The sequence below is a fragment of the Manis pentadactyla genome, chromosome 11 (assembly GCF_030020395.1).
Source record: "Manis pentadactyla isolate mManPen7 chromosome 11, mManPen7.hap1, whole genome shotgun sequence".
Taxonomy (NCBI): domain Eukaryota; kingdom Metazoa; phylum Chordata; class Mammalia; order Pholidota; family Manidae; genus Manis; species Manis pentadactyla.
The window spans coordinates 89,295,618-89,323,406 of record NC_080029.1 but is presented as its reverse complement, the minus strand read 5'-3'; the positions used below and the strand labels follow the sequence as shown (position 1 = coordinate 89,323,406).

General features: G+C 37.0%; 1 protein-coding gene across 5 annotated transcripts in view; it reads left to right on the top strand.

The window, feature by feature from the left end:
* The first annotated feature begins 2,517 nt into the window (after positions 1-2,517).
* FSIP1 (fibrous sheath interacting protein 1) overlaps positions 2,518-27,789 on the top strand; it is a 194,109-nt gene continuing 168,837 nt past the window's right edge. For all 5 annotated transcript variants that reach the window (XM_057488662.1, XM_057488661.1, XM_057488663.1 and 2 more), the window contains exons 1-5: positions 2,518-2,700; positions 7,271-7,403; positions 13,115-13,298; positions 16,606-16,760; positions 18,173-18,266. In XM_057488662.1, the coding sequence (XP_057344645.1) occupies positions 7,278-7,403; positions 13,115-13,298; positions 16,606-16,760; positions 18,173-18,266 (559 nt within the window). In that variant the 5' untranslated portion in view covers positions 2,518-2,700; positions 7,271-7,277. The remainder of the gene's footprint in view (positions 2,701-7,270; positions 7,404-13,114; positions 13,299-16,605; positions 16,761-18,172; positions 18,267-27,789) is intronic.

Genomic DNA, 27,789 nt, shown 5'->3' with positions numbered 1-27,789 from the left:
TTATGACCCACGATACTTTACAGATTTACCCAAGATCACACAGCTATTTAGGATCAGAATCCAAACAATGGCACCTCTCCTCCTTATAAAAAAAATAAAGCAGAGTCAGGGGCACAAAGGGAGGGAGTGCACAGATGGGGATTCTTATTCATATAGTGTGGTCAGGAAAGGCCTGCCTGAGGAAGCAGACAACTCAGGAAGGAGAGGAAGAGAGCCTTATGGATTGCTGGGGAACTGTATCCCAGGCAGAGGAAGCAGCTGGTGTGTGTGTGTGTGTGTGTGTGTGTGTGTGAAGGAGGGATTATTCATATTTGAGGAACGATAAAAAGGAGTAGTGTTTCCAAATTCCCAACAGATATTAATCTTTGGGATGAAAAAATAAGAAATCAGAACTGCCAGGACTTCTCACAATCTTAAATTATTCTTAAAATATTTACAACCTTCTTCATATTTTTAGTTGCTATCATGGTGGCAGAAGTATTTGTTTAAAAAATAAGAACTATTAAATTTAGAAATGTTTACAACAACTGTAGCTTATAGAAAAACAAAACAAAACCAAATTACGTACACACACAACACTATTGGGTACCATTTGAATAATGTAACATGCAAATCTCCAAGCAAGTTTAATAGCAATTCACAGAATCACAGGTTGGATATTGCCAATATAAGGAGTTATTTTTAATAGAAATGTGTCATTTCTTGGAATACCAATCATAGCATTTGTATAAAATACACAACAAATATCACTTACTAATATTTATTTTATTTACAAGAACAATTCACTGTTAGCTGCAGACAGGGCCAGGAACACACACTTATAATATGGTACCAAGCAAGACTGACCAATCAGGTGGTGACTGCATCTCTCCCAGGTGCTCTTTTCCTGATTTCCAGATGTTAATCTCAACTTTTGATTCAGAGTGTCAGCTTTCCCTGTTCTTTCTTTTGACTTGACATTAGTGAATTTCTTTACTAACATCTCTCTGTTGATTGCTAAAGTTTAATTCTCACAGGAGAATTAAAATACTTCTCCAAGTTTCCTGATTTCTCAACTTTTTTAAATTGGAAAAACGTATAAATTTCCTGAGAAATGCTGAGAAGAAATTCTTGCATAGAAACAATAACAAGGAGGACAGGAAGGCTGGAACAAAGTTTACCAGGCAGAGGGTGGTAGGGCTGGAGGTCTGAGATAAAAAAGAGGTGCTGCTCACTTAGAAACTGTGGGCATTATAAGGATTCAGCACGAAATGGGGAGTCACAGAGAGTTCTGAGCAGAGGAGTGTGGCTTGATTTAGGTTTTGAAGACATCATTCAGGAGGCCGTTTCAAAGTAGTAGGGGCAAGGATGGAAACTGGGAGATGTTTGCAAAAATCTAGGTTAGAGATGATGGACCTGAATGGAATCACTTAAGGTGGTGAGAAGTGGTTGGATTCTGGGTATATTTTGCATGTAGAGCTGATAGGATTTACAACGAATTGATTGTAGACTGTGAAAGGAAGAGGAATTGAGGATCACTTCAAGGTTTTGATCTGAACCTAGTAGGATGTAGTTAATGTTTACTGAGATAGATAAGAGGGTGGGCAGCCTATGGAGAAGTTTTGATTTTGACCTGTTAAGTTTGAGATGCTTCTTAAGTCTAAGTGGAGATGGCCCCCTATCTCTGTGAAGGTGCCACATAGTCAGATAAAAGAGTGTGGAGTTCAGGGGAGAAGTCTGAGCTGGAAATAGAAAACTCAGAATTTGGATATTTTCCAAAACAGCAGTATATGGATGCCATTTACAACCAGGTTTTCACACCCAGTACTGCCTTAGATAGTAGCCATTGCTCCTTGACACCTCACTTAACCTTTGTCTATTAAGCTGAGAAACCGTAAGGAATACACATCCTACCTACTTAAAACAAGGCTAAAGGGACCATGTGAAAATTCCTTGTAAACTGCAAAGGGCCGTTCAGATGGAAAGAAGCAGATATCTGATGGTACTGGGGATGAAGAAAATCAGTTTGGGGACCCAGATAAATCTTTTTACGTTCCAAGAATCAGAGAAACCAGACATAGTGCATATAGCAACTATTAAGCTTTCTGGACTGTAGCCCAATGTGGAAAACCAGTATTTTTTATTTACATAGCATCCGAAATTTAGCAAGAACTTCACATACACAATCTTTTTGAGTTGCACAAAAATCTGGTGAGGAAGGAATTGTCACCCCCATTTTACGGAGGAGAAAACTGAGTTCAGGGAGGACAGCAGACCTGCAGGGCATGATAATGAGGGGCAGAGCCATACAAACATCCAGACATCCTCCCTGCGAATTCAGCCTAAGTACGAACAAACCATTTCCCACCCACACCGACTGCAAGGAAGACGCAGGAAACAGCAGGGCTGTCCCCCGCTCCGGGGGCTCACTCAGTGCTCCTCGCTGACCCTGGCCCCCACATCTTGTATCTGGATGGTACAGCCCTTTTCGCCTATCGCGAGACTGAAAGCGTCAAGTTTCTGGTTGCCAAGGGAACGGCGTTCCCGGAGCAGGAGGGCTTTTGAACGGCAGCTCCTTCCAGACTGGAGAAGCTGTAGTGGCGGGGAAGACCCCTCCTCTTTGGGGGACAGTGAGTGACGCCGAGAGTGTCGGTGGTGCGCTTCTGCGCCCGTCAGTACTCCGCGGACTAGCAACTAGCTCCTGGAGTTTCCGCGGGGAAGGTGAGGGACCGCGCCGATTACGAGCCGGGCTCCGGCGCTGCGCAACCAGCCAATGAGCGAGCGGGGCGCAGTCGTGTCGGGCTGCTGGTGACCCGGCTGTCAGGGAGAGGCAGGGCCAATGAGAGGGCGGGGCGGAGTCGTGTCCCGTTGCCGGGCCCCGTTACTGGCTGTGAGGGAGAGGGGCAGGGCCCGTAGAGGCCGGGCTCCCCGCGGGCGATCTCAGTCCGGGGCGAGCGCGGCTGGGGTCTGCCAGGTCTTGCGCGGAGCCCGCGGTGTGATCTGCCTGCTTAAAGACGGGGTCGCCAAAATTTCCTGTGCCCGGCGGCAGACGTTTCTGACCTTCCGTCCTCCTGCCAAGGACTTCCACTGTTCTGTGCCTTCTGGCTCCTAGGATCTAGAATTTAGATAAAAAATTAATCGTTAGCCATTTAAAATAGACCAAGGATGCAAATAGGAATTTCACAGAAAAATTAACAATAAGAGGTGGCCAGTAATTACACATTTGACTAGAGTTTCAACTTCTCTCATAAAGAAATGCTAAATCAAACACACAGATACCTTATGACAATTATCAGAATGAGGAAGATGAAAAAGCATTGACAATAACCAGGCTGACCCCAGGCCCCTTTGAGGAAACAAACACTTACATCTCATTTTACACTAGTACCTGTTGGTGTAATCTGGTACAACCTTTTTTGGAGGACAAATTGACAGACTGCCAAAATTTTAAATGCCAAGTGTTTTTTGACTCAGCAATTCTTATTTATTTTCTAGATACATAAACTTAAGTAAACAAAGATTTGTAAAAACAGGTTAACTTAAAATTGAAGTGTACATAAGAAATTCACCTTTCTAATGTACAGTTCCCTGAGCTTTGACAAATGCATCAGTGCGTAATTCCCACCACAATTGACTCAGAACAGTGTCATCCTTCCCTCTCCACATCCCTCAGTACCTTTTTGTAGTTAACCCCTCCCCACCCCAGTCTTGGCAACCACTAATCAATTTTGTGTCACTGTAGTTTTGTCTATTCCAAAATGTCACATAATTGGAAGCAACAATATGGAGCCTTTTGAATCTGGCTTCTCTCAACTGTTAAAAAAAAAATTCAGTTAAGTAAATTGGAAGATCTAATTGCCTTTGTAAAGCTATTCTTGAATTGGGAAGCATCCCCTCCAGCTAGTTAGGGATGCTCTGTTGAACTGTAGAAAGTAAAGGTTTCTAAAGGTAGGGAGGAGGCAGAGAAAAGGAAATTATTAGCAAAGGATCCATTGTTTCAGGCAAAGTTACCCTTCTAAGGGGAATAGAAGTGGGGTCTATCAGTTAATTTCCTACTGCTGACTAGGAAATTCCATGTTGACTGTTTAAAAGTTACATTCCAGGGTTGAGGGGATCAAACTGCTGTTAGGTTAGGTATTGTTGGGCTTTGCCCACCTATTAACATGAGTGACTCCATCTTTGGGCCTGTTGTTCCCTTTTATTTTTATTTTGGTATCATTAATCTACAATTACATGAGGAACATTATGTTTACTAGGCTCCCCCCTTCTCCAAGTCCCCCCCACAAACCCCATTACAGTCACTGTCTGTCAGCATAGTAAGATGCTGTAGAGTCACTACTTGTCTTCTCTGTGTTGCACAGCCTTCCCCCCACATTATACATGCTAATCATAGTGCCCCCTTTATTCACCCCCCTTATCCCTCCCTTCCCATCCATCCTCCCTAGTCCCTTTCCCTTTGGTAACTGTTAGTCCATTCTTGGGTTCTGTGATTCTGCTGCTCTTTTGTTCCTTCAGTTTTTTCTTTGTTCTTGTACTCCACATATGAGTGAAATCATTTGGTACTTGTCTTTCTCCGCCTGCCTTATTTCACTGAGCATAGTACCCTCTAGCTCCATCCATGTTGTTGCAAATGGTAGGATTTGTTTTCTTCTTATGGCTGAATATTATTCCATTGTGTATATGTACCACATCTTCTTTATCCATTCATCTACTGACGGACATTTAGGTTGCTTCCATTTCTTGGCTATTGTAAATAGTGCTGCGATAAACATAGGGGTGCTTCTGTCTTTTTCAAACTGGGCTGCTGTATTCTTAGGGTAAATTCCTAGAAGTGGAATTCCTCGGTCGAATGGTGTGTCTATTTTGAGCTTTTTGAAGAAACTCCATATTGCTTTCCACAATGGTTGAAGTAATTTACATTCCCACCAACAGTGTAGGAGGGTTCCACTTTCTCCACAACCTTGCCAACATTTGTTGTTGTTTGTCTTTTGGATGGTGGCGATCCTAACTGGTGTGAGGTGATATCTCATTGTTTTAATTTGCATTTCTCTGATGACTAGTGATGTGGAGCATCTTTTCATGTGTCTGTTGGCCATCTGAGTTTCTTCTTTGGAGAACTGTCTGTTCAGATCCTCTGCCCATTTTTTAATTGGATTATTAGCTTTTTGTTTGTTGAGGTGCATGAGCTCTCTATATATTTTGGATGTCAACCCTTTATCGGATCTGTCATTTATGAATATGTTCTCCCATACTGTAGGAGACCTTTTTGTTCTATTGATGGTGTCCTTTGCTGTACAGAAGCTTTTCAGCTTGATATAGTCCCACTTGTTCATTTTTGCTTTTGTTTCCCTTGCCTGGGGAGATATGTTCATGAAGAAGTCACTCATGTTTATGTCCAAGAGATTTTTGCGTATGTTTTTTTCTAGGAGTTTTATGGTTTCATGACTTACATTCAGGTCTTTGATCCATTTCGAATTTACCTTTGTGTACGGGGTTAGACAGTGATCCAGTTTCATTCTCTTACATGTAGCTGTCCAGTTTTGCCAACACCAACTGTTGAAGAGACTGTCATTTCCCCATTGTATGTCCATGCCTCCTTTATCATATATTAATTGACCGTATATGTTTGGGTTAATGTCTGGAGTCTCTATTCTGTTCCACTGGTCTGTGGCTCTGTTCTTGTGCAGGTACCAAATTGTCTTGATTACTGTGGCTTTGTAGTAGAGCTTGAAGTTGGGGAGCGAGATCCCCCCCCCACTTTACTCTTCCTTCTCAGGATTGCTTTGGCTATTCGGGGTCTTTGGTGTTTCCATATGAAGTTTTGAACTATTTGTTCCAGTTTGTTGAAGAATGTTGTTGGTAATTTGATAGGGATTGTATCAAACCTCTATATTGCTTTGGGCAGGATGGCCATTTTGACGATATTAATTCTTCCTAGCCAAGAGCATGGGATGAGTTTCTATTTACTAGTGTCCTCTTTAATTTCTCTTAAGAGTGTCTTATAGTTTACAGGGTATCGGTCTTTCACTTTCTTGGTTAGGTTTATTCCTAGGTATTTTATTCTTCTTGTTGCAATTTTGAATGAAATTGTTTTCCTGGTTTCTCTTTCTATCAGTTCATTGTTAGTGTATAGGAAAGCTACAGATTTCTGTGTATTAATTTTGTATCCTGCAACTTTTCTGTATTCCGATATCTGTTCTGGTAGTTTTGGAGTGGAGTCTTTAGGGTTTTTAATGTACAGTATCATGTCATCTGCAAATAGGGACAGCTTAACTTCTTTACCAATTTGAATTGGTTGTATTTCTTTGTTTTGTCTAATTGCCATGGCTAGGACCTCCAGTAGTATGTTGAATAACAGTGGGGAGAGTGGGATTCCCTGTCTTGTTCCTGATCTCAGAGGAAAAGCTTTCAGTTTCTCCCTGTTAAGTATGATGTTGGCTGTGGGCTTATCGTATATGGCCTTTACTATGTTGAGGTACTTGCCCTCTATACCCATTTTTCTGAGAGTTTTTATCATGAATGGATGTTGAATTTTGTGAAATGCTTTTTCAGCATCTGTGGAGATGATCATGTGGTTTTCTTTTTGTTTATGTGGTGGATGATGTTGATGGATTTTCGAATGTTGTACCATCCTTGCATCCCTGGGATGAATCCCACTTGGTCATGGTGCATGATCCTTATAATGTATTTTTGAATTCGGGTTGCTAATATTTTGTTGAGTATTTTTGCATCTACGTTCATCAGGGATATTGGTCTGTAATTTTCTTTTTTGGTGGGGTCTTTGCCTGGTTTTGGTATTAGAGTGATACTGGCTTCATAGTTTGGGAGTATTCCCTCCTCTTCTATTTTTTGGAGAACTTTAAGGAGAATGGGTATTATGTCTTCTCTGCATGTCTGATAAAATTCTGAGGTAATTCCTTCTGGCCCGGGTGTTTTTTTCTTGGGTAGTTTTTTGATTACCGCTTCAATTTCTCTGCTGGTAATTGGTTTGTTTAGAGTTTGTGTTTCTTCCTTGGTCAGTCTTGGAAGGTTGTATTTTTCTAGGAAGTTGTCCATTTCTTCTAGGTTTTCCGCTTCTGTGTTCTTTTTAAGCCACTTTCAGAGTCTAACATTCTGGGAAGTAAGATTTAATGATGGATGGACCCAGATGTCTTTTGATGAAACTAGTGTAGTGTTAGTTTGGTAGCAACATAATCCTTATAAGGCTCTGAGTTAATTACATCCTAACACTAATGAAACATTAAACATACAGGTCATACATAACTTGCTTTACACTTTTTGTCTGTTTCAGGATCTCAATGGATATTATAAAAGGCAACTTAGATGGAATTTCAAAACCAGCCTCAAATTCAAGAACACGTCATGGTAGCAGAGGTTCAAATGCTTCTTTGGAAGTACTTTCATCAGAACCAGCATCCTTCAAGGTAAATATTGTTTCTTTCCTTACCTTCTCCTCCTTTCTTTTGTTTTAAAATTTTTAGATGTGGCTGATTTGTTCACAGTTGTACTTTGTTAATGCTCATTTGTTGACTTTTTCATAAAGTTTTGTGTTTCAATATCTATGCCACTTTTGTCTCTTACTATGAAAAAGGTTAAGTAATTAAAAAAATGTAGTTTGGGTAACAGCCATGTGATTTTTGTTTTTTAGTATATTACGTGACTATGACTGCCTTTTGCTTACTTTGGTAGTCTCTTTTTCATTTCTTAAAATCTCTGAACTTAATGATTTTTAAAATATCAGTTTTTAATCTAAGATATGGGACAATTTATTTGTTTTAAGGTTATTTGTTTTGAGGTTTGAACAAAAATTTTGAACTTCTTGGTGGAAAAAATCTTTGCAAGTTTACAAATGCATCTCCATTTATTCTTTTAGCTTAAGGACTAGACTTTGCATTATGAAACTCTTAGAGTTTTGTCTATCATGATTTAGTACAGGAAATGGGAAGCACTGTAGGTGTTTCTAGCAGAAAGGGATTGAATACAAGAAATTCAATTCCTCAAAGCAATGGAAGGCCACCAGCAATGGAAGGCCAGCAGGGAAGGAAATCATGGGAAGAGGTTTGTCTCGGGTTACTGGTTCCCAGATCACAGCACATGGCTGAAATTCAGAGATCAGAAAGCTGCTGCTGCTGCATCTGACACTGCACAAGCCCCTCAGGACCACAAAACTGGTGACTAGATATGCAGAGATGACTTCCTTTCATTTTTCTTGCCGATGCCCTTTCAGGAGCTTAGGAAGATGGCTTCTGCCCCACTTCTGCTTTCTAATTTTTGTGCAGATGTATCTAAATGGATAATCTTAACATGCACCCAGAACTCTAGCTGCAGGCAGCTTTGTAAAATACAGTTTCTGTCTTAGCTCTCTGTTTTTTATAATCTAATCCTGCATCATTACTATACTGTGTGTTTAGACTCTTGTAGCTGTGTAATAAGTCTTGATATCTCCTAGGATGGGTCTCCCTATCTTAATATTTTCTAGGACTGTCTTTATTCTTAACTTTCTGTTCTTTTATATTTTAGATCAGTTTTTCAGGTTCTGTGAAAATTACTGTTGGGGTTTTGAATGAAATTGCTTTGCATTTATAGATTAATTTGGAGAGGATTTCTAACTTTATGATATTAAATTTTCCCATCTATTAACACTGACACATATAGTATAAGAAAGAATTCAAAAATTTAAAAGTATGTAAAAAACTGCCCAGAATGAAGCACAGAGAATAACACATCTCATTGACTTTTTTGTTTCTAATATAAACATTTTACATACTTTAAAATTTACTCTTTTTTGATGTATAGCTGAGTCTGGCAAATGTGTAGCATGATACCATCTCAATCAAGATATAAAATATTTCTAGCACTCTTCAAAACATTACCCCTTTGTAATCAATCTCCCCTACCTTTAAAATCTGGAAACTCTTGATCTGTTCTCTGTCCCTATAAGGTTTCCTTTTCCAGGAGGCCATATGAATGGGATTAAAAAGTGTGTAGCTTTTGATACTAGCTTTGACTAGGGGTATAGTGCATTTCAGAGTCATCCATGTTGTTGCATGTATCAATAGTTCACATAAGATTCCTTGTATGGGTGTATCATGGTTTGCTTATCCATTCCCCAGGTGAGGAACATTTGGATCATTTTCAGGTTATGGTGATTATGAACAAAGCTGCTATAAACATTTGCTCACTGAATTTTTTTTGAGGGAAATATGTTTTTATTTCTCTTGGATACCTAGGAATAGGATTTCTGGGTTGTATGGTCTAAGTGTTTGTTTAACTGTAAGAACTGTCAAACTGTTTTCTATTCCCACCAGAAATATATAAGAGTTCCAGCTGTTTTGCATCCTCACCAGAAGTTGATATTGTCAGTTTCTTAAAAAAGCCATTATAGTAGGTTAAGTAGTATCTCACTGTGGTTCTAACTTACACTTGCCTGGTGAATAATAATGTTGAGAATGTTTTCAAGTGCTTATTTGCAGACCACATACCTTTTTTTGAAAATTATATGTTCAGATTTCTTGCTTTTAAAAATTGTGTTTGTTTTCTTACTGTTGACTTTTGAGAGTTCTTTATATATTCTGGATAGAGTCTTTTGTCAGATACATGATTTGCAAATCTGTAGCTTGACTTTTCCTTCTTTTAACTGTGTCTTTTGAAGAGCAGACAATTTTAATTTTGTTAAGTTCAATTTATCATTTTTTTTTCTTTTGAGGATTGCTTTTTGTTGTATCTAAGAACTCTTTCTGACTGAAGATTCTGAAGATTTTCTCCCATGTGTTCTTCTGAAAGCTTTATAGTTCTGTGTTTTAAATTCAGATGCCTGAGGCCTCTCTTGTTGTGATGCCAGTGAGAAGGCTGTGTAAACCCAATGTTCATTCCAGTGTGGGTTGTCCAGTTTAGATATTTTTCTCTGGTTGCTTTAATTTTTTCTCTTTGTCTTAGTATCTACTATTACCCATTTAGGTATGGATTTATTAAATTTATCCATCTGGGAGACTAGTACTTCTTCAATTTGAGGATTTGTGTGTTTCATTTATTTTGAAAAGCTCTTAGTCATTGTGTTTTCACGCTTCAAATATTGCCTACATTAAAAAAAATTTGTGTCATTCCAAGTCATATTAAATGTCTTTGAAACTTTCCCTTCTATTCTTCATATCTCTTGTCTTCTTTTTAATATTTTTGATTCATTTATTTCTCTATGCTTTATCCTAGGGAATTTTTTAACACGTATTTAAAAATTTTTGGGCTATTTCTTATGCTATATCAAATTGGCTCTTTAATCCATCCATTGAATTTTTAAATTTAATGATACATTTTTAATTTCTGGAAGTTCTTTCTAGTGTATTTCCAAATCCATCTGTTTTTTACTTTATTTTGATCTTAAATTCTTTGATTCTCTTTCCCACACTCATTAAAATACTTATATGATTATCATCAGCTTTTGAACATCTTAAATTCTTTTGTTTCTTGTGATTCTTGCTTATTGTTGGTATTGTATGAACCTGGTCATGCTTTTGAACTTTGGGAATGTAAGGTTTAGTTTTGGGATTTATGGAGTCTGGTTTGAAACTACGTCTCCAAGAGCAGGTTTCCGTTTGCTTCTACCAGATGCCTCAGTGATACCACCAGTATGAATTTTTTCTGTGTGTGTGTGTATGTTAATTTTTCAGCTGTAAGTTGGACTGGTGAGGTCCTTTCCTCATATGAATAATAAATCCTGGAATTTTGACTAGTTTTATTGCTCAAGCTAGTTTCCTCATGTATTCAAAGGGGTAGTAATACTATCTACCTCATAGGCATGTATTGAGGATAAAATGAAAGAAAATATCTAAAGCTTTTATAATAGTGACTAGCACCTAGTAAGTATTCAGTATGTCTTAGCTATTGGCCTCAATTCTTTAACTCAGTTGATCAGTCCTTCCTATGTTATTCACAGCATTCAGCATACAGTCTGGCACATAGTAGGTATTCACAAAATATGTGTTCAAAAGATTTAGAATGAAGATTTTCCCATTTTATGTATGTAGGATAATATATAAAGATCTGGCAAATATTAGAGTACCACAGAATTAGCATTTCTGCTTACCTATTTTTGGGTGATGATTTTTTAAAGCAGCAACCTCACAATATTGACACATATGTTTTAATAAATAGATTAATGTGTTAATCTTACTTCAGTCAAGATTTATATAAAAGAAAAAATATCAGCAATATCTTCAAGTAAGATTTTATATAAATCCACTAAGCTATAGGTCAAATTCTAGTATATTTATTAGCCAACAGGGACTTTGATATTTATAACAAAAGCAAAGTTTCCTGAAAGTTGTGATTTGTGTTAATCCATTTCATAGAAAATCAGCAGGGTTCATCTCAGGTTGGGGAAGAAAGCCACAGATCTACTGCGTGCTGACTGCTGATGGCAAATAATTCATAAACCTTATGTATTGTCTGAATAATAAACGCTGGAATTTTGACTAGTTTTATTGCTCAAGTTTGTCTTATTAATTCTCACCCAAAATTTCTATATGGCAGAAAATAAGCCTAAAATGATAGAGTTTTAATGAAATTTCTGTAGTGATACTCTTTTTCTCATTCTAAAAATGTCTAAAGATGAATCTCATTTTAAAATCCAAGTATGTTCCTAATACCTAGTCATGTCTTATATATTCTGTGTTCCCTGATGTAATAACCATTCTCGGAGGAAGGGTAACTAAATTCATTTTATGCCAAGACATAAATGACTGACAGGGCTCATGTGACCTCTCTGAGTAATTTCAGCATTTTCACAGAATTGGATAGCTTTAAGGATTTACTGGATATTATGGATTTTCAGGCTTTACCTGGTCTTTGAGAGAGTTATGTTTTTGAATGGGGAATTCTCTTTAACACCTCCAAGATTCCATAAAGTAGGCACTGTTTTGCTTGTTTATAAATTGGGCCTCCACTAGTTTCATTCTATTTTGGATCTGTTTTCTTGTTCAATTGGGGGAGTAAACCTCTACCACAGGGTTCTTGTAAGTAGTCAACAAGGTGGTGTGTAGGCATGTAGACAGGACCTTGTCAGTCCAGTGCCTCGGGGGATGTTGGCTGTGATGTCATAGCATTCACTCAGCTCAGTTTTGCTGGGGCTCAGTTCCTGGTTCAGGGGAACAGAGATGCTCGTGCAGTCCTGTATCCCAAGTCACTGCAAATGATTCAGTGCCTATAGAACATTATATATTGCCTGAATAATGAAACCTGGAATTTTGTATGTTTGATTCTTAGCACCACCCATGTTCTACCCTGGCGAGTCCCAAGAGGGAGCAGATTACAGTGGGAGAGAGTTGCCCCTGTCGTTGCAGAGAACATCAAACCCTCCAAGGGCTGAGCCCCGAAGTACTGGAGCAGACAGGCCCTCTGTGGAGAGAGAAAGCTCCTCCCGGAAGTGGCTGGCTCTCCCTTCCTGACGTTTTGCCTCTCCCCTGGGTTTTGTTTGCTTCTACCATGACTCTCACTGCCATGAGCAGCCCTAAGGGCCCTATGATTCCTGTGTTTCCCTGGTGCAGCCATAGATGTCTTTTCTTGTTCTCTCTCAGGAACACACAGCTGCACAAACTGGTGTTTTCAAGATGAACTTTGCTAAAATGGAAAGAGGAAGCAAAATGAAATAGAACAGCTGTGAATAGCATAAAAATAATCACCAAAGCATGTGGTTCTGATTTGAAGGATCTCATTAGAAGCGCATCTCAATTCAGACTATTCACTTTTCAACCCTTCAATAGCCACCTGTGGCTACTGGTTATTGTCTTGAACAGCATAGCTCCAGACCTTTGACTTTCCATCTGAATTCATGCTCAGGGAGTGGGGAAGCACATGCCTCATTCCTAGAGCCTGGCAGAGACCTTCTCTTCCGGATTGGTTCCCGATCTTTCTCTATTATTGCTAGAAATTGCTGGAGAATGGTGCATATTTCTTTGGTGCAAATATTATTAAATTTAATTGTTTAGTTGAATTACACTTAAAAAGTGTTATATTTCTAGAATAATTTAATGCAAGTGTCTGTCCTCACATATATTTACATTACTGTTAAAGTAGTCTAGAAATTTTAAGTTAAAAAAAATACATTATTTTTGAAAACTGTTGCTTTGGAAATAATTTTTAGGTTGATACTGCAATCAAGTTGAACTCTGATAGAAGTGGCCACTCAGAAAGCAGTAATACAGAGGAAAGGAGAAACAATAATGATGATAAAGGAGAAAACTACTCTGAGAAAATAGAGTTGTCTGAGGAGGGGTCAGATGATGATCTGATCGTGGTTCAGCATCAGATAATCCCTGCATGTTCAGGTAGGGTAATCAAAAGTGATTGGCTCATGATAATTATAGGTGTTGTAGTTAAAATAGAATTATATGTGCTTTTTATCAGCTAAGTAGAAATTTAAAAAAATGAGACATACATTTTGTAAGCAAGCAATCACCAGGTTTTATTTAGAAGGACATTGAATTCTTAAATACACTTAGAAAAATAATAAAACATGCTATTTAATAAAACTGTTATTGTGGTCATTCTACCTTAATCAAGTAGAAAGTGTATCTACATTAATGATGTGATTTTAAAATCTTTTTAGTGACAAAATTGCACAATAAAATGTATCCTGTAATTTATAAATGCCTTTTTGGGGATAATCCCATCTGATCTTAATAACATTTAGATTTTAAACGGCTCCTTTCTTTCATGGTTATTAAATTCATACCGGTCAGAACAAATTAGAATGGCAGGTATCAAAGTGCCGCCTGCAGAGCCCTGGCGGGTCCTTAAGACTTTCAGGAGCTCTTCAAAGTAAAGACTGCTTTTATCATATTACTGATATATCAGTACTATAATTAATCATAATACTGAAATAATGCTATTTGCCTTTTTGCCCACTGAATGGACATGTGCACTGATGGTAGAAAAGCGATCGCAGGTAAGATTTCTGGTGCTTTAGCCTGAAACAAGGCCATGGCACCAAGTCGTACTAGCAGTCATCATATTCTTCACGGTCAGGCACTGGTGAGAAAAAGAAATAGCCAGTGCTGTTCAAGAATGTGCTTGATGGGACAGTAAAAATTAGTAATTTTATTAAGTCTTGACCTTTGAACATACATCTTTTTAATATCCTGTGTGGAAAACTGAGAGGTCCATATAAAGCCATTCTGCTGTACACCGAAATGTGAAGTTTGTGTAGAGGAAGAGTGCTTGTGAGATACTTTGAGAGCCGAGCTGGCCGCTTTTTAAATGGAAAAACATTTTTATTTGAAACAATCACCATTTTTATCATTTTATTGGAAAGAATTTACTTGAAAGTTTGACCAACAAACTATTATCATTCGGACTTGGATATTTGGCAACAGCCTGTTACAAGGAAAACAATGGACAGTATTTTTTGTCAGTGAAAAAATTTGAGCTTTCACTGAAATTTAGAACTGTGGAAAACGCGTATATGTCAGTGTGAGCATCTCAATACTAGATTTTTCTGATAAACATTGGTGGCGATATTCACACGTGATTTTTTTGATATTGTATACTGAAATGTGTTGCATTTTGAAATTCTGCATAATTCATTGAACCACTACATTTCAAAGACCAATGTAGGGCAAAAGATCCATTCAATACAAAAGATATGCCCATGGATTTTAATGGAATAAATAAAAAAAACTCACTGGTGTGATTACAGACTTCATATTACAACTAACCTTTAGAAACTACCCCTTTTCAAGTTTTGATGTTGTATCAAAGAATATCCACAACTATCTGAAAAGGCTATTAAATTTCTCTTCCTCTTTGCAACTACATGTCCCTGTGAGGCCAAATTTTCTTCATATACTTTAACTGAAACCACAGATTGCAACTGATGGACTGTAGAAGCAGATGAGAATCTAGTTGTCTTCTATAAAGCCAGATACTAAAAATTTTAAACAATGCCATTCTTAATACTTTGAAAAATACAGTTTTCTGTTATAAAGATGTTATATTTATGTTAACATGTAATTAGTAATGACATACTTATTATTTTAAAAAGAATAAATACAATATTTTCCAGTTTTGATTTCTAATATGGTAATTATCAATAAATAGATAAAACACATAAACAAAAGCTACTTTGGATTCTCAATCATTTTTAAAGCTGTAATGGGAAGCTGAGATCATAAGTTTTGAAAAACTGCTAATTTAGAATATGCTTAGAGTGAGATCAGCTCCCAAAGTTATAGTTATGAGGAAACAAGATATAGTTGATATTAGCTACTGACACAGTTTACACTGTGTTTGCTAATATTAAGTACTGCAAGAGTTACTGCAAAATGCCTGCTATATGAACCACCTATGTACATGGAGCCTGAGAATGTTAGGATTGGCAGTTGGGAATTAGAACTAAAGACTATTGCATTTGAAGTAGGTAAGCAGTAAGATTTGCAGAGATAGCATAGGGTCATAGTGAAGAGTGATCAATTAGGTCAGTATTAATTAATAAGATCAGTATTCTTTTTAGATAAGTTTATTCTCTTTAAAAACATCTCTTTCTTAAAAAGGAAATTATATACATTATGGGGAAATATCAATGGACTCTGGATTTTCAAAAGTTGCAAGATTTGGCCTTTCTTAGCATAATGTGCCATTTCTAATGATCTGCCTGGGGTTGCTGAGACTTCAGTATCTGAGCATTTATGCTTCTTACCAGATTTTCATCTTTTATTAGAGGAAGTATTGCTTCATGATGAAGAGTTTTGGCTCTGGCGTCGGATCTGGGTGGGAACTGACTCTGCCATTTTCTAGTTACATCATCTTGGTCATGTATGTAACTCAGTTACAAATCAGCCTTAGTTTACTAATTTGTAAAATGGGGACAGTAATTATACCACCTTACAGGGTTATGATGAGGACTAAATAAAATGATGCCTGTAAATAAAGTACGTAACATTGTGCCTTAGCAGATAACTATAAATGTTAGCTGCTATTATTAACACTATCATTAATCATAAGTTAAAACTTGAATGTGAAAGTTCTAGACAGTTCCTAATTTCAAATAAATTACTGTCAATTATCTACAATTCAAGAACATTTTTAAGTACATCAAGAAACTAGAACAAATGGGAGGGGCATAGATAGAAGGTGTCCAGTTACATGGAGTACTTCTCTGAATTTGTTTCTTTATGTTGGAACCACTTAAGTCACTTATATGCTACATTTCACTGTGACAATTTGTGCAGACAGCTTCTCTTTCAGGTAGTATGAAGCAGCTTGAGGATAGGGTCTTTGTCTTATTCTTTATTTGTTAGCTATAAATATAGAAGGTAATGTAGGATAAAGAACTTGGGATTTAAAATCATATGAGACCCACTTGTGAGTTCAGTGCTATAATTTCTTAGCTGTTTGAAAGGACCCAGTTATTGCAACTGTAAAATAGAGATAAATGTCTATTTCACAGGGTTTGTAGATAATTATATGAAAAAATATACATGAAAACACCTTGTAAATCAAGATATATGACACCATTGGTAGTTATTACCATCAGCCACAAACATTTGTTGAATGAAAGAACAAATAGTAAAAACACAACAAAGCTTTATTGTTTAACTAAACTTCAAGCTAATTCCTACTTTCAATACAATACAGATGAACCTGAGTTAAAAGAAATAGATTCTCAACTTCAAGATGCTATTCAGAAGATGAAGAGGCTTGATACGATATTGGTGAAGAGACAAAATAGAGAAAGAGAAATTAAGAAGCAAGGTCTAGAAATGAGAATAAAGCTGTGGGAAGAACTTAAGGTAAGAATGGTATAACCATATGGCTGACTGCAGTAAATAATTTCCTTTAAGATGCTTAAGAAAGTATAGACTGTGGTAGTGTTAATGTGGTCTGCCTTTATTGATTTATTTTGTGGAGGTAGGACAGTGGTGTGCAAATGTGTGTATGGGGGGAGGTGAGGGAGAGAGTTTTCTGGAACTGGTGATGGTACTTTTGCATTGTTGCCAATTTCAGGCTGTGCACTACCGTGCACATTCCTCACGGGCAGCACTGTAGCCCTCTTTCCAGTGTCAGGCTAAGGCTCCTCCATCTCTGGAATAGAAGGAGATGTGGTGCCTACTTTCATCAAGTCTGTATGCCTCTTTTTTCTACAGCAAAGTTATGGTTTAGAGGTAAATTCACAAATATGCAAAAATTTAACCCCCTGGTTACCATTATTATTTGAGTTATCTTTTGTGACCAACAAGTGGGTGAGTTTACTGTTTCATATGCTGGTCAAGATCTCTTTGGGGAGCTGGGAAGTGCTTGTGGTCTGTCACCATGCTCTCTTTGCTTCTGTCTATGAATTTCTAGGGCTCCATTAACTTTCCTTGGCCTTCTTGGACATTTTGTTCTTTGTAGTATTGAGGAGTGGAAGTAGACCAGCTGTTGGCACTGACTTGATGTATAGCCATTGGCTTATATTTGAACTTTGTCCTGCAAAGGAGAGCACTTTTAAGTAAGGAACATTATAATAACAGATCGTTTTGTTCTTTTTTTTGATAAATTTCTCCTTGAGTAGTTGACTGACTTCTGAGATTTCCTAGATGATAATATGGATTAATAATGGGGTAATTAAGAATACATTCTTACAAGGTTTCCAGGAAGACCAATGGGATGGGAAGAAAACAACATACAAATATAATGCTTTTAACTAGAGAAATAATTTGTGTAAGTCTTTTTTAAAAGAAAAATGTGCCTATTATTCCTTTTGAGTCTCAAAGCAAAATTGTTTTTGTGTGTGTGGGAAAAACTTAAGGTAAGAATCATATAACCATATACTGACATGAATTATGTCATATGAACATGAAACAAGGATTAGAATTAGAAACATAATAAAGTACATTATCTTGAAAGGTCTGAAAATGTAATTTGGTGATGTACCTCTAGGTTACTCATTGGTTGTAGAAATATTAAATAGAAACTAAGGACACTTTAAGCAAGGTAATTCTCATAAAATGGTACACATGTATTACTGTTCTGTCTGGGAATACTCATTGCTAGAACTTTGTGGAAATAGGAAACATTAACAAATTTCCTAATTAAAGGAATAAAAATGACCTGAGCCTTATTGTTTGTATGTACACAATAGGAAATCAGGCTGAAATTTTAAGAAATATCAATGAGTTTAGTTGCCTCCTTTTCCCATGTTTAAACTTTTATTTTTCATTAGTCTGCAAAAAATAGTGAAGCTTTGGAAAGTAATGAGGAGATGGAAAATACAAAAAAGTTTCTAGCTTTGACTGCTGCATCAGAAGAAGCTGTTGGTGAGTGAATGTATTCATCTTTTTTTCAGAGTCATAGAATATTTAGATTTAAGTAAAATTCCCTAACTTGTTATTTATTTATTTTTCTTTGTGAAGTTAACACTTCTTTAATCCTACGTTAGGTAGGAATATATGGAACTGACCTGAACTTAGGTATGTTTCAGAGTCTTGCACAGTTTGCGTAAGGGTGGGGGACAGGGCAGTGACAAATCGGGAAATAGGCATAGATGTCTTTGCCTTTATTTCCTGTGCCTCTTGGGTGCCTCTAGTCACCGATTTATGCAGTCAGTTCCTTAACTGCCTAGAGTCCTCCCACAAGGTGTCTCTCTCAGGCCTCTGCAACCCTTTCATAAAAATCCATTCCTGTTTTGTCCTATTTTCTGTTCTCTCACAGTCTTGCTTTTGCGATGAGCTAATTCATTCTGCATGTTTCTGCTTATCCTCTGTGTATATGCCCATTTGTGACTCTTCCTCTCATCTTCTTTATCCTCCCCTTCTTTCTCCCCTATCTCCCTCTTCTCCCTTTCCTTCTCTTCCTCCTCCTCCTCCTCCTTCTATAGACGTATTACAGAGTCACGTAATCTTTAACCTACTTACACAGTGGTGAAAATCTTAGGGATTGGGAAGCAGTTGGTATTTTTTGGCAGGACGCTTTTGAAATCCTTTAACCTATATTGCATAGGTGGTCATTTAGTACTGCCCAGGCACTAGACTGACTCAGCAGGGGCTTCTGATTTCTCTGGGAATCCAGGGATCCATTTGTCTTTTTACAAGATGAATGTCTAACATTGTAGAACCCTGAGAACCTGACAGAGCTCCCACAACTGTTTAGCATGTACTTTGATGTGGATGACATACCTTCAGGTTTGTTCCTGTCTGGACCCAGCACTGAGAGCTCCAAACTGCTTGGGCCTGAGGGATTTGGATTTAGAATGCATCAAATGTTTCTCCTCAAGAAGGTGGGTGTCCCATCTGGGTTGCCTTTTCTATGATAAGGACTTCCGAAAAAAATGCATGTTTGCATTAGGCACAGGAACAGACCCATAGATCAGTGGAACAGAATAGAAAGCCCAGATATAAACCCAAGCATATATGGTCAGTTAATATATGATAAAGGAGCCATGGATATACAATGGGGAAATGACAGCCTCTTCAACAACTGATGTTGGCAAAACCAGACAGCTACATGTAAACAGAACGAAACTGCATTATTGTCTAACTTAATACACAAAAGTAAACTCGAAATGGATCAAAGACCTGAATGTAAGTCATGAAACCATAAGACTCTTAGAAGAAAACAGGCAAAAATCTCCTGAATATAAACACGAGCAACTTTTTTATGAACACATCTCCTCGGGCAAGGGAAACAAAAGCAAAAATGAACAAATGGGACTACATCAAACTAAAAAGCTTCTGTACAGAAAAGGATACCATCAGTAGAACAAAAAGGCATCCTACAGTATGGGGGAATATATTCATAAATGACATATCCGACAAGGGGTGAATATCCAAAATATATAAAGAACTTATACACCTCAACACCCAAAAAACAAATAACCCAATTAAAAAACCCAAATAGAAAAGTGGAGGATCTGACCAGACAGTTCTCCAAAGAAGAAATTCAGATGGCCAACAGGCACATGGAAAGATGTTCCACATTGCTAATTATCATGGAAATGCAAATTAAAACCACAATGAGATATCACCTCACATTAGTTAGAATGGCCAACATAGAAAAGACTAGGAACAACAAATGTTGGTGAGGATGAGGAGAAAGGGAAACCCTCCTACACTGCTGGTGGGAATGTAAATTAGTTTAACCAATGTGGAAAGCAATGTGGAGGTTCCTCAAAAAACTAAAAATAGAAATACCATTTGACCCAGGAATTCCCCTCCTAGGAATTTATCCAAAGAAAACAACTTCTCAGATTCAAAAAGACATATACACCCCTATGTTTATTGCAGCACTAATTATAATAGCCAAGATATGGAAACAACCTAAGTGTCCATCAGTAGATGAATGAATAAAGAAGATGTGGTACATATACACAATGGAATATTATTATAAGAAGAAAATAAATCCTACCATTTGCAACAACATGGATGGAGCTAGAGGGTATTATGTTCAGTGAAATAGGCCAGGTGGAGAAAGACAAGTACCAAATGAATTCCCTCATTTGTGGAGTGTAACTACAAAGCAAAACTGAAGGAACAAAACAGCAGCAGACTCACAGACTCCAAGAAGGGACGAGTGGTTACCAAAGGGGTGGGATTGGGGAGGGTGGGTTGGGAGGGAGGGAGAAGGGGATTGAGGGCTATTGTGATTGGCACACATGGTGTCTGGGGGGTCATGGTGAAGATAGTGTAACACAGAGTAGACAAGTAGTGACTCTGTGTGGCATCTTGGACAGTGACTGTGGTGGGCTGTGTGTGTGAGGGACTTGATAATATGGGTGAATGTAGTGATCACAGTGTTGCTTAACGATGTTGCTTACAATCTTCATAAGATTGTATATCAATGATACCTTAATGAAAAAAATCAAAGAAAATAGAGAGACAGAGGGCAAAGAGACACAGAAGAGAAGGCAATGTGAAGACGAGGGCAAAGATTGTAACCATGGGTCTCAGACAAGGAACGCTGGCAGCTGTCAAAAAACAGGGGTCAAGGAATGAATGGAATCTCACCTAGAGCCCCTGGAGGAAGCATGGCTTTACTGACACCTTGATTTTAGACTTTTGGCTTCCAGAACTGTGAGAAGACAAATTTCTGTTGTTTTAAGTGACCAAGTTTGCATAATTTGTGACAGCAGCTACAGGAAACTAAGACACCTTTGATTAAATCCTACAAGAGAAATTACTTAGTCAAGAGGTTTTTTAAAAGATTTTTATCCATATTGACTTATTGAAATCTTATGCCAATTTAGACTCCCACCAACATTGTACTTGAGTATTGTTTTCCTATACTCACAGCAGCAATGAATTTTGTAATAGTTTTAAAGATTGTTTATTTAAAATGGAATCAATAATTTATATCTCTTTGATAATCAGGGAGGTTGAATATTTATTCTTTTGTTTAGCCATTTCATGAATTACTTGTTCTTTTCTAAAGTGAGATGTTCTTTTTTTATTAATTTGAAGTACTCCTTTATGTATTCAGGATACTAATTTTTCATCATAAATATTAAAAACATTTTTTCTAACTTATTTTTCTTTAGTTTTGTGGTTTCCTTGCTCTCCTGAAGTTAATATTCCCCCCACCCCAGTTTGTTAGCTAGTGTCAGAAGTTCATAAATAACAGAAGTAAAACCAGTGAATCTCCAAAATAGTAATTAGTAAAAGTTTATTGTGTGCGTATTGAGAGGACAGTTTGCAAACCAGGAGCACTCAAACCAAAACATGGAATGAAGCTCAGTGGTACATTTTTATAAAGCAGAGTGCTTACCTCATATCAGTTTTGGAAAACAGTTTAAGTTTTACTTATGACTTTCAGAGGTGTGAGCAAAAAATGACCGAGGTCAAGTTGGCCTTGCAAAATAAGCTAAATTGCACTTTTAATTCCCTGTTTTTGTCTGCTTGGGGAATTTTCAAGGCTGGTCTCTGGTTGTTTTTCATTTTAACTGTAGTTATCTCAAGACCTTTTTTGGATAATCCATCATTTCCCTCATTACTTGAAATGCTGAATTTATTGTGCACTGACTGGACCTATTTCTAAATTTTCTGTTCTATTCTGTTAATATTTCTGTGCTGATGTTAGTATTACACTGTTTTGATCATTGTAGCTTTGTAATACACTTTATTAGGGCAGGTATATTGTTGTCTTTTTCAAAAAGTATTTTTGGAATGACATGTTTTTATCAAGCTTCTTTTTCTCTGTGAGAGTTTTCTGGCAATGACCATTATTTATGAAAAAAGACTGCAAAGCACCTTTAAACCTATAGATTATAAAATGCTTTTTTACTAATTGTATCTAAAGACTATTGTGGAAGATTATCTTGAAAAGTACAACTTCTTATATTTTCTTTCATATCTATCAAATTTATACCTTCATAGAATCAAGACTCACTTACTCCAAATAAAAAACATGGACAGTGTCAGGAATGTGATTGTGGATGTTATAGTATCTCAGCATCTGTATTTTAGGAAGTAGGAGCTAAATGCTGATTCCTCTAGTGGATGAGACATTTCTAAGAGGCCACACCTGCTTGTGGTTGACTCTGGAGTAAGAACAGTGAAACACACCACTCTGTAAGGGGATCCATGGTGGCCTTTTGACATTGACCTTTTCAGTCACAGAGTCACTCACTACCAAATGAACTTTTGGCCTTCTAGGACAAGACTTTTGTTATCAGTTTCCCTTTCTTCAAAATCAAATCAGAACTATCAAATATTTAATTTTCAAAACTCATGGCATGTATGTATTTGGCTTAAACCTGTAGAGCTCAGTTATATCTCGAGTCACATGATTACTGCAGGCCCTGTAGACATTTACAGTAATTTTAGATTACTCCTAATGTTCTAACATGGAAATTAGTTGGACTTGATGAGCTGAAAGCTGGAGTTAACAGGGGCTTGAAAGCTATGTTCAGAGAGAATCATTGCTTTAAACATCAAATTAGAGTTTCAGTTTTTAGATTTTGAATTCTTAGCTAATTATTATGTATTGGCAGTGTTTATTGTGTGCAGCACAGATAAGATGTAGAAGCAGAGTTGATGTCAAAGAAAACGGGAATGGAAGACACTGTTAGGAGAACTGAATGTTGCCCTTCACTCTTGCTACCATCCGTCTTGATTTAGCTCACCTCTGACCAGTGCACCAAAATAAAGAGACATTATTGTATTCCCTCATATTTTTTTAGAATTTGTTTTTTTTGATGACTGGTCTTTTATAGAAGGCAAAATCCTTAATGAAATTTCCTACAGTCTCTTTACATCATAGGCATATATTTAGCAGTCACACATACCTAATTTTTAAAAATCTTAGAAAACAGAAGAGATACTGTTTACTTTAGGCTACATTGTTAGCCTAATTACACTTTTTAAAATGTTTTATATAGCATAATTATTACCTATTCCAAAAGAGGAAATTTTGGAATCTTCAGTTTAAGAAAGGTATTATTAGCAGAGTGCTTCCACCGCATGCATGAAAGAAATGAATAGGATGCCAGAGTCCAAGTTGACCACATAGCACTGATTTTGAAAGTCTAGTATTCTTACTATTACAGTATAGCCACATATTTAAAAATGGCGTGAAACTGCTTGTGTTTTCTCTGTTCCATTCTGACATTTCGTTCCCATGTTATTCACTGAACCGTGGTTACCCCTCTTAATTAAAGTATAAAACTTTTTAACTTAAAAATTATTTTGATTAAGGCTATATATAGCCATAAGTTTTAAAGTAAAATGTTCCTATAAGGCTTTTATGAAAACAGAAATCATTTGCTGTGTTTCCGTCCATGATCATTTTTTCAGTTACCAGGAAAGCGCAAAGCCTTTGTAGATTGTCCAGTAGGTGGCAGTATCCAGTTAAAATTCATACTATAAAAGTTTGAAGAATTTAGAGCCACGCTTATTTGGATTTGAACTTTAAATGCACATCTGCAAACATACCCAAAACTACTTTCTACTTTTCTTCTTATTTTTTGCCTTTAAAGTAATGGAGAAACTCTTAGGAAGAGTATTCTTCATTGATCTCCCAGGTATTTCCTTAACCTCTTATTTAAGAGTAACGAGGTTACCCCCAAAACACAAAATATATCCCAGTATCCTTCTAGCCTCACAAATAACCAACAGCAAAGCAAAGATACATGCTGAGTTGTACATTTAGTTTTATTTATAGACACTAAACACAAATAAGGCCTTGACTCCAAGAGAAAGGTTAGAACTACATTAAATTGATTTTTAAACCATATTTTGACTTTATAATCTAGAGATAATAACCTCAAGTTTAACATTGAGACTTTGAAATGGATAATATTGCACTTGCTAGAGATCTCAGAAATACTTCAATCTGTTCTACTCCACTTATGAGGGATCATTTCTAAGTTTTTCTAGAAAATTTTCTGTGAAAATCAAAACTCTTTACCACACCAGGAGTTTTCCTTAGTTCTAGCATTTGTCTAATAGATAGAGGAAGAATTCAGTACTTTCTGAGACAAATCCTTCTAGTGAGTAGACTTGTCAGTGTTTTAGGTAGAGATTATTTTTTTCTACCTTTGTCACACTTGCCTCTTGTTTGTCCAGTTCCAAATTTATAAATGTGCGTAAGTGTAAGACGACATCTTCATCCATCAGGCTTCTCACCATTGGTGAGTACCTCTTTTGAAAGTGCTTTTCCCTCAAATTCAGTTATATGATATTTCCCTTGGATGTTAAGATTAAATATTCCAGGAAAAGCTGGTAGTGTCTTTCTGCTTTGATTTGTGGAGCACAGAGGGAGAAAATTACTTACCCATGCTAACTGGTACAGTGAAGAATTTTTGGCTTTTAGCCTCTGCTGGATCCTCAGTATTGCTTAGCATTTTCTTTTGCATTCTTTGAAGTAGCTGTTCCAAATTGTTACTGTGTGTCTAACCTCTTACCTTCTTTTGCAAGTCCTTCACTCTGGGAGCCTTTCTGTCCAGAGAAAACAGATTATTGGGTGGGAATCCCTTCCACATTCTTTCTTTCTGTCTCTATACTGCACTCTGTATTCCTTCATTCCCCTTCTGTCTGACCTCAGTCTGAGGGAAGGTGCTCCTCTTCTCCAAGGCCAAAGTCAGCAACATCTATCCCTTTCACTCTGCCCTGGCTCCTGGTTCATCAATCATTCTGTCTCTCACTAAGAGCTTCAGTATCTCACTTCTCTGGATCCTTTCCTTCAGTTTACCATGTTTGAATCTTCTAGTTCTAAAACAGAATCCAAGGGCCATCAAACTAACCAAACACAAATAAAACCTCCTCCCTCAGTTCTTCACCTTGCTCCCAAACAGGTACCACTCAGTTTCCCTCCTCTCCTTAAAGGTCAGACTTCTTGAAAGACTAGTCCACACCTACTGGTGTTACCTGGTCAATTTCCATTTATTTCTCAACTCCTCAATGGTCTGTATTTTCTTCTATCATACTACAGAAACGTCTTCATCAGTGGGCTTCCCAAATTCTGAATCTAGTGACATATTTCTAATTTTTATCCTACTTGACATTTCTGTAGTATCTGACATAATTGACCACTCATGGAATATTAACACTTTTTACTGGATTCATTATTCTCTGCAGGTTCTCCTTTCCTCTCCCCATACTCTTACTTCCCATTGTTGAAATCTGTTCTTCTTTTGTGGGTTTTCTGTATCTTGGCTAATGGTTTCATCATCCATCTAGTCTTTGTGATGATTAATATTGATGTATCAACTTAACTGGATCCCAGGATGCCCAGGTACCTGGCTAAGCATTATTTCTGGAAGTATCTAAACGGTATTTCCAGAAGGGACTAGCATTTGAATTGGTAAACTGAGTAGAGTGAATTACCCTCCCCAGTGTGGGTGGGTGTCATCCAATCTGTAGAAGGCCCGGATAGAACTAAAAGGTGGAGGGAGGGGAGGATTTGCCCTCTCTACTTGAGTGCTTGAATTGGGACATTGATCTCCCGGCCCTCAGTGATAATTAAATTAACTTATTAATTCTAATTCTCTTTAGTTGTTTGCTTTGAGTATTGTTAGTTTATGATCACCTGGAAACAATGTTAGTTTTTGTGGTCTTTTCAGTAGTCAGTATTCTGGGAACTTTTTAAGGACCTAGCATTGAAATTTATTGAATGTATTTCAATAACTATTCAAATTACCATAAAGCTCCTTGACAAACTTACTTAATGTTTCAAAATTTACAGATTTTAAACAAAATGAGTCTTCTATTCCTGAGTCAATATTTCTTGGTTATAAAAGGCTTATTCTTTAAATTTAACATCAGATTTGAATGGCTGAATTTATTCGGGATTTTTACATCTATTTTTATAAGTGAAATTAGCTCCATGTGTGTATATATGTGACTATGTATGCCCATATACACGTATGTTAGGGTGTTGGCTGGGGGTGTATGAGTATATGCTTTGTCAGATTAAGTTCATAAAATGAATGGGGTTAGATGTTCAGTTATTTCTATGCTTTGAAACAGTTTATATAACATGGGGATTATCTGTTCCCTAAAAATTTGAAAGCTTTCACTGGAAAAACCATCTGGTTCAAATAATTTCTTGGAGGCAATTCTCTGAGTCTCTTCTCAGCTTCTTTCATGTTTACCATTGTATTTGGTTTGCTTGTCTTCTAGAGTCAATTTTGGCAATACAGCCATATCAGCGAGGTTTTAATGTATGTTTTTCACCAAGATTTAAAATTTTACTCATACAATTTCATATGTTATTTTAAAACAATAATTCTCCTTATTGTTTGTATGTCTTATTTCTTATTTCTAATTTTGTTCAAGTTTGCCTTCTCTCTTTAATCAAGAAGTTTAACTTTTTAACTTAGCACAGTTTTACATTTACAGAAAAATTATGAAGATAGTACAGAGATTTCCCATATACCTGCAGCCGATTTCTCACAGCATTAACATGAATATGGTACATTGTTACAATTAATGAACCAATATCGATACACTGTTATTAACTAAAGTCCATACTTTATTCAGACTTTTAGTTTTTACCTAGTATTCTTTTTCTGTTCCAGGGTCCCATGCAGGATACTCCATTACATTTAGTCCTCGTGTCTTCTTAGGCTACCCTGGCTGTGCACTTCCTGGTTTCTGATGATGTTGACAGTTTTGAGAAATATTGGTCAGGTGTTTCATAGAATTTCTAGCAATTGAGATTTATTCGTGTTTTCCTCATGATTAGACTAGGGCTGTATGTTCTTTGGAGGAAGATCACAGAGCTCAAGTGCCATTTCCATTGGATCACATCATACGGTCAACATAACTTATCACTGTTGATGTTAACTGGGATCACCTGGCAGAGAAGTGTTTGCCATATTTCTCCACTGTGAAGTGCCTCTACTTTCCCCCTTTCATTGCTGTCCTCTTTGGAAGGAAGTTACTATGCACAGCCTATACTTAAGAAGAGGCGAATTATGCTTCACCTCCTTGATGGTGGAGTACTTACATAAATTATTTAGAATTATTTTGCATGGGAGATTTGTCTATTCTCCCCGTTTATTTATTCAATCCTTTATTTATATCAGTATAGACTTGTAGATATTTATTTTATACTTTGGGTTATAATATTCCACTTTATTTTGTTGCCCAAATTTTTCCAGTTTTGGCCATTCAGACCTGTCAGTCAACTCCTCTATGATACTTCCAATATTGTGAGTTTTGTTTTGTTGTTGTTGAGCATGTCTTTACTTTCTAGCATTAGAAGATGCCCCAGATTCATCTTGTATATTTCCTGAGTCCTAGAATCAGCTGTTTCTCCAAGAAGCCCTGGTTCCCCTGATTGGAGAATGACATTAGCAGCCAACATCTGGGTGCAAGGTGTGCTTGTTGTTACTGAGAAGTCATA